General features: G+C 36.8%; 1 protein-coding gene and 1 pseudogene across 1 annotated transcript; one reads left to right on the plus strand and one right to left on the minus strand.

Moving 5' to 3' along the window:
• Positions 1 to 1,794: 1,794 nt before the first annotated feature.
• LOC133046157 (olfactory receptor 4A47-like) lies at positions 1,795 to 2,712 on the minus strand. Its single transcript, XM_061129096.1, has one exon. The coding sequence runs from the start codon at positions 2,710 to 2,712 to the stop codon at positions 1,795 to 1,797; it is 918 nt and encodes a 305-aa protein (XP_060985079.1).
• A 2,277-nt stretch (positions 2,713 to 4,989) lies between these two features.
• On the plus strand, positions 4,990 to 5,494 carry LOC133046248 (histone deacetylase complex subunit SAP18-like; annotated as a pseudogene).
• Positions 5,495 to 7,428: the final 1,934 nt, after the last annotated feature.

Genomic DNA, 7,428 nt, shown 5'->3' on the forward strand with positions numbered 1-7,428 from the left:
AAATCACTGCAGATGGTGACTGCAGCCATGAAATTAAAAGACGCCTGTTCCTTGGAAGAAAAGTTATGACCAATCCAGATAACATATTAAAAAGCAGAGACATTACTTTGCCAACAAAGGTCCGTCTAATCAAGGCTATGACTTTTCCAGTGGTCATATATGGATGTGAGAGTTGGACTATAAATAAAGCTGAGCACTGAAGAATCAATGCTTTTGAACTGTGGTGTTGGCGAAGACTCTGGAGAGTCCCTTGGACTGCAAGGAGATCCAACCAGTCCATCCCAAAGGAAATCAGTCCTGAATATTTACTGGAAGGACTGATGTTGAAGTTGAAACTCCAAGACTTTGGCCACCTGATGTGAAGAACTGACTCATTGGAAAAGACCCTGATGCTGGGAAAGATTGAAGGCAGGAGGAGAAGGGGATGCCAGAGGATGAGATGGTTGAGCGGCATCACCAACTCGATGGACGTGAGTTTGAGTAAACTCTGGGAGTTTGTGATGGACAGGGAAGTCTGGGGTGCTGCAATCCGTGGGGTTGCAAATAGTTGGACATGATTGAGCAACTGACCTGAACTGAACTGAACTGCATTAGTATGCACGATGTCAAGGATAGAAGAGAATATTACATTTACAACTCACAAATCACTATTTGGGCATAGGATAAGATTGTCTGCCTTAGGAATGATTTTATTATACATGAGTATAATATTTACCTGTGGCAGAATGTTTTGACCTATAGCAAGCAGAAAAAGAGATTAAAAAGTACAAAAGGAAAGAAAAGAATGAAAACACAGAGCACATTATAGTAAAGCAAAGCAAAGAAAATTCAAAAAGAAAACAAAGCTTTGATTCCTCAGAGATCCTTCATCTGATGTTAAGGATAAAGTGAAACAAGAGAAAATAATCATACTATGACAGATACAGAACCAAACTTTCAAGTATTAATAATTCATTTCCTGGGAAATCATAGAATCATTAGACGGACCTTTGTTAGCAAAGAAATGTCTCTGCTTTTTAATATGTTCTCTAGGTTGGTCATGGCTTTTCTTCCAAGGAGCAAATGTGTTTTAATTACATGGCTGCAGTCAACTTTTGCAGTGATTTTGGAGACCCCCAAAAGAACGTCTCTCACTGTTTCCATTGTTTCCCCATCTATTTGCCATGAAGTGATGAGAATGGATGCTATGATCTTAGTTTTTTTAGTATTACAACTCTGACATTAACCTTTTTCAATATTAACAAGCTAAGCAATATGGGCAAAATAATATAAGCATCTTGCAGATAAAAAACAAGACATACACTTTAAATGTTAACTTGAGTCATCCACGAGTGAGGAGGAGTAAACCAAGATTTTATGTCTTATTTCTTGCTTTAGTTTTCTGAAATGTCTATTGAGTACTAAATTCTGAAAGATTACATTAATTGAGAGAGAATCATAAGAGTATCTGTCACTAAAAAATAAATGTAACAATTTACTAGTAGCTTAACTCAACATTTAGAATGTAAATCTACAGTCTCAATAGAGATATTTTACACCAAAACCTAAATATATTCTCCTAAGAAATTGTGACAAGTTTGAAAATATACATCAAACAAAATACAGCATAGGAAATTAGGAAAATCTTAAAAATATACTTGGATCATTGAAAGTATTCACATAATAAATGTTTTTTTTAATCATGCCTAAGGTATTAATTCTGAGGAGAAATTTAATACACTTACATAATTAAACATGACTTCCCTTGAAAGAGCAATTCTTCATTAAAAATAGATCATACATTTCCATGCTGCCTCATTTTCTTTTTCTGATCCAGAGCTTTTTCATGGCACTTTGCATCTCTCCATTTCTCAGAGTGTAGATTAGAGGGTTCAACATAGGGGTCATAATGGTGTAAAACACGGCCAAGGATTTATCAATGGGTAAGGTGGAAGGAGGTCTCACATACATAAAAATGCAGGGCACAAAAAAGAGGAGCACAACAGTGATGTGGGAACCACAGGTGGATAAGGCTTTGCGTCTCCCTTCCTGGCTAAGATTCTTCAGGGAGCGCAGAATGACCCCATAGGAGATGAATAAGAGCACAAAAATGACCACACAGATTGCTCCATCGTTGAAAACCACAATGAGGCCAATAATGTAGGTGTCAGTGCAGGCAAGTTTTAACAAAGGGTACATGTCACAGATGAAGTGGTCAATGACATTGGGGCCACAGAAAGGAAGGTTGTAAGCTAAGAGTAGTTGAACTACAGCATGTAAAAACCCACCAACCCAGGCCAACAGCAGCAGCAGAACACACAGCTGCTGATTCATGATTGTCAAATAATGCAAGGGTTTGCAGATGGCCACATAGCGGTCATAGGCCATGACCACCAGGAGTAAAATTTCAGCACCACCAAATAAATGCTCTATAAAAAGCTGAGCCATGCAAGCTTCAAAAGAAATGGTTTTCTTCTCACACACTAAGTCTATAATCATATTTGGAGTGATCGTAGTAGAATAAACAGCATCCATAAATGATAAGTAGCCAAGAAAGAAGTACATAGGGGCATCCAGGGTTGCACTGAACACGACAGTCATGACAATGAGTAGGTTGCCCACCATGGTCACAATGTAGATGAGCAAGAACAGAACAAACAATATTTTCTGACCCTCAGTGCTCTGAGTGAGTCCTACGAGGACAAACTCAGTTACATTGTTTCTTCGTTCCATAGGTTCTTCTTCATTTTATTTCAGAGTTTAGGACAGAATTACCTGTAAATATAATCATTATTAGTGACTTCCTGAAGCCTTAAGTTAATTTGTTTATTTGTTCAAGTAATAAGTAGTATGGTTTATTATGCTCCAGTACTTTCAGACATCATAAGATGAGGCTGATTAAAACATCATTCATAATTTCGACAATCTTGTACACTAACGGAGAGGCAAGTCATTAAGAGACATGTGTGGGAAAAGAGCACATAATTAAGTAAACGAGTTGCCACAACTACCTTCCCATCTGGAAGCTAATAAAATTGCACATGTAATTAATAACATATAAAAACAAAAATTCATAAAAGTTTAATACGAAAATTAAAGCAATATAAGTTGCATATTTGCATTCTGGTCAATAAAGGAAATGACTTTCTATATTCTCATGATTAGGGATGCTTCTTAACCAATCACTGATATCCCAAATAGATATATTTTGACAATTTCAAATTTTTTTTAGGATTTAGGAAGATACCATGATGTCAATAGGTGAAAGTAGTTTGTGGAAATCATTTACATTTTAGAGGATATATGCAGAGTTAATATCTAAAATAGACAAATATCACTAATAAATTAATAAATAAAAGACAAATATTTAAGAAAAATGCAAACAAATAATTAAAGAAAAACATATTTAAATAGCCAACAAACACATGATAGGATGCTGAAACTCACTTGTGAATAGAAAAATATGAATTGAAGTAACAACTTGCTTACTATAGTATTATCTTGAGGTTGTGAAAGCCACTCAATCAAGTTCTACAGATGTTATGTCATCCTCTAATTTTCAAGCGATTAGTAAATAATGCTTAGAGAACATATCATTTAAACCTAAGATGAGACAAGAAATATCTGTTCATTAAAATGTCCTCAGACAGACAATTTCTTAGAATACTTGATGTTAGAGCTATGAGGGAAGCCCTGATGTTAGAGAGGGTAAATTTATTATGAATCTTTATAGTATGAAAATACCCAGATGAGCATTACAGTATTGAATCAATCTCCACACATTTTAGTAGTCACAAAGGATCCCTAAAATTGTTCATTAAGAGAATCACGTAGAAGAAATCTTGAATTCATGCACCACCAGTGAACGCATGAAAAGTGTAAAGCTTAATTGAGAAACAAGTATATAAATGCACTTTCTGGATTACCTGCATGAAACCTTCATTTGATCCGTGTTCTTTTCTGTGATTCCTTCTCTCTTGTTCTTCAGGCACTGGTTATATCTCCAAGAACAAAGAAAGACAGTTATATGCAGCATCATTGGACACTGAACTTTCTCCACTAGACAAGCTCTTTTGATGCTTGCAGGAAGTTCACTGTCTCTGTCATTCAGAAAAATATTACTTTTCAAATTGCTGGGATTTTCAAAATGAATATGAATACTTTATTATACAAAGAACTCTGAATCTTAATTGTGAATAGAAAATAAAAATAGTCATTATTGGCAGGTTTTGTCCTGATGACAAACAAAAGTTAAATCAGCATTTTGGTTGTAGAGAAAACTCCAAATTGTATATGAATACTTACATTTAAATTTTGCTAAATTTCATGCATTTTGAAATAGTGAAATAGCCTTTACAACATTTTGATTTTCAATCAGTTATACTGTCCTATCTTCATACGGTATTGTTGACTTCTGGGTTTCCTGCAGGGTAAATAATAATTTCATAAACACATTTCATTATATTATTGAATCCATTATTTCAATCTGTGAAAAAGTCTGCCGTGTGATTACAGGTACGGACAAATAACCTCTGAGTAAAGGCAAAGGTGTACAAACCCTTTATCTACATCTAACTGCATCGCGTATTACTGAGTTATTCAGTTGGTCCATCTCCAAGGTTGATTCTTCTCTAATTAAATCTTTGGGACCTTCCTCATAATTTTGAGAGTTGACTCTCTACCTCCAGAGATGCCACGAGGATAATCACCACATAGAACGTGACTTTCAGATCCCTATCCTCTGGGGGAACTATAATCTTGAGCTACCGTCTCAAGAAGCTAGAAGAAGAAAAGCAAAATAAATCCAGGGACCCTTGTAGAATGGAAATAATACATAGAAAACAGAAGTCACAGAAGTAAATGTAATTGAAAAACTGAGAAAATACATAAGACCAAGAATTGGTTATTTTAAAATTTAATAAAATTGATTACATCCTAGCAAAACAGACTAAGAAAAACTAAGAACAAATTCCCAGTATCAAAAATAAAGACGGTGGGGTTCTGGTGCTCGCTGCCGGGGTGGGAGGCCAGAGCGAGCGTCTCGCGGCCGGAGAAGGACGATGGCAGCGGAGTCGTGCGTTACCCAGGAGGGAATTAAGGAGCCGGAGAAGCCATCGATCCAAGAAGACCCGCCCGCGGCTCCTCGCGGCTTCACCACCAACAGTGGCCGCCGCCGCCACATGGATGAGGTCTCCCGCAGAAATGTGCCTTCTGCGAGCTGCAGGTCTACACTCGGATGGATGCAACCGTGAAAGAATTGGCTAGTTTGGTAAAAGAAGTATACCCAGAAGCCAGATGAAAAGGCACACGCTTCAATTTTGCAGTTGTCTTTACAGATCTTAAACGTCCTGGCTATCGAGTAAAGGAGATTGGCAGCGCCACGTCTGGGGGAAAGGGGACTGACGATTCCCTGACCCTGCCCTTGCAGAAGCTCCAAGTGGGAGACCATCTGGACATGGCGATCACCCCTGCACATCGGGCACCGCCTGCTTCAGAGCGCATGAGGCCCCATTAAATTGTACTTACTCTTCCCAGTCAATTCTGTAAAATAAACTTTCACTTCTTCCTCCCCTCCTTATTGCCATTAAGCCTTTAAACTCTCTAAACAAATTGTAATGCATCTATTTAGAAATTAGATTTGGCTTTTCTATGGTATGAATATTAATAGAAAGTCCATATGTTTCAAGTTCTGCAAAATATGAAAAGTGCTCTTAGCATTCTATGTAAAACTGCAGTGTTAAAATATCTTGCAATCACCCTGAGTGTGAAGGGTAATGGGGCCTGGGTTCCAGGTTTAATATAGTACTGGTTGTTTAAGCTGAAGAATGGAGTTGGTATGTTTCAGCCCAAATGAGGCAGAACAAGAACGCCATATTATATTAAATGGGACAGGGATTTGTCACCTAGATGCTTTATGGACTTGGGAAGAGGACCTGTGGGAATGAGGGGGTGCAGCTTCTGTGTTTCGGAACAGTCTGAGATGACGCAAGTTGAAGCAGCTCTCTGTGTTTAAAGAGAGTGGCCTGCCTGAATCAAGGTGTGATGACAAGTTAGAGAAAAAGTGCCACAGTGAAGACTTTGTATACTTTGAAAATGGGGAGAATAGAGCATTTTGAGGGCAGGGAGCAGGATAGAGGAACAAGGATTAGAACTCAGGAAAAGGATGGAAAGATTTACCTTGAAGATCTGACAATGCAGGGAGAAGGAAAGAGGAACCTTAAGAGCAAGGGAAAAGGTTGGGGGTGAGGTCAAGTTGAGTAAGCAGAGATGTTCATACACGATCTTCAGTGCTAGGGCTGATTCATGTCTGATTTGAGGCAGTATACAGAGTGGTTAAAACCAAGTGGGCTGAACATTTAAATCCTGATTATACTAGGAACACCTTGGACAAGTTACCTGAATTTGTTTTTGTTTAAAGTTTGTAAAATAGAAGTGATAGCCCGCAGGACTGTGAAGACTAATGACAAAAATAGACATGAAGTAGGACTTCTAGAAAACATAGACTGTGTGGGTCCCATCTTTTCCACAGAACAGTTACAGTCTCAATGTGCAGTATGTGATTAAGGCCTATTACCTTCAGTCTGTTGCATGGAAAACTTTAAAAGTGTGTATCCCCAAATTGTGACTGTTGATTGTGACAATCACTACAGAACTGAATGCATTTGGTCAAAAATTGCAGAAAGTAGACTCAAAGGACAAACAATGCACTGTGAAAATTGTATGATACTACTCTGTAAAATGGAAAACAAAAAAGTTTCTGCGTTGAAATAACAGACACTCCAAAAATATCATTAAAGATGCTATTTATAATATCAGCAAGAAAACCTAAATTTACAAGAAAACATACTAGATCTGTATGAACATAATAAAAAACAAGTAGAAAGACATATCCAGGTTGTGGATAAGAACTCTCAGTTTTCCAAGAAAAGATATAAATTTTCTAAAGCAAATCTCATGGACAATACTAACTAAATTTAGTTTTTCTTGGATTAGCTTATTGAATTTTAATTTTAAAATATAAATATGCAAGAGTAGACAACACTTTGATAAGGAATAATAATGAAGGAGCCTATCAGGTATCAAAGTGTATTTTAAATTAAATGCAATTACATCATATGATACATGGCACAAGAATAAAGAGATCAATGGATGATGATAGAGGCCTAAATTTGATTCAACTACATGCTATCTTTTGGAATATAAAACTAGAATATCAAAGCCATGGAGAAAAATAATTATGTGTGGAGAAAAATAATTATGTGTGTACAAAAATGGTCATCTAGAAAAAAAATAGTTAAAATATAATACATGTATATGTATGGCTGAGTATCTTGGCTATTCAGCTGAAACTATCACAACATTGTTAATTGGCTGTACCCCAATACAAAATAAAAGATTCAAAAGAAGCAAAAAAAAAAAAGTAGTACCCACCCACTGGGCTTCCCAGGT

The sequence above is a fragment of the Dama dama genome, chromosome 24 (genome assembly GCF_033118175.1).
Source record: "Dama dama isolate Ldn47 chromosome 24, ASM3311817v1, whole genome shotgun sequence".
NCBI lineage: Eukaryota > Metazoa > Chordata > Mammalia > Artiodactyla > Cervidae > Dama > Dama dama.

Bases quoted from the DNA above. Each gene is read 5' to 3' on its own strand.
- LOC133046157 (XM_061129096.1), bottom strand. From the start codon at position 2,712: ATGGAACGAAGAAACAATGTAACTGAGTTTGTCCTCGTAGGACTCACT.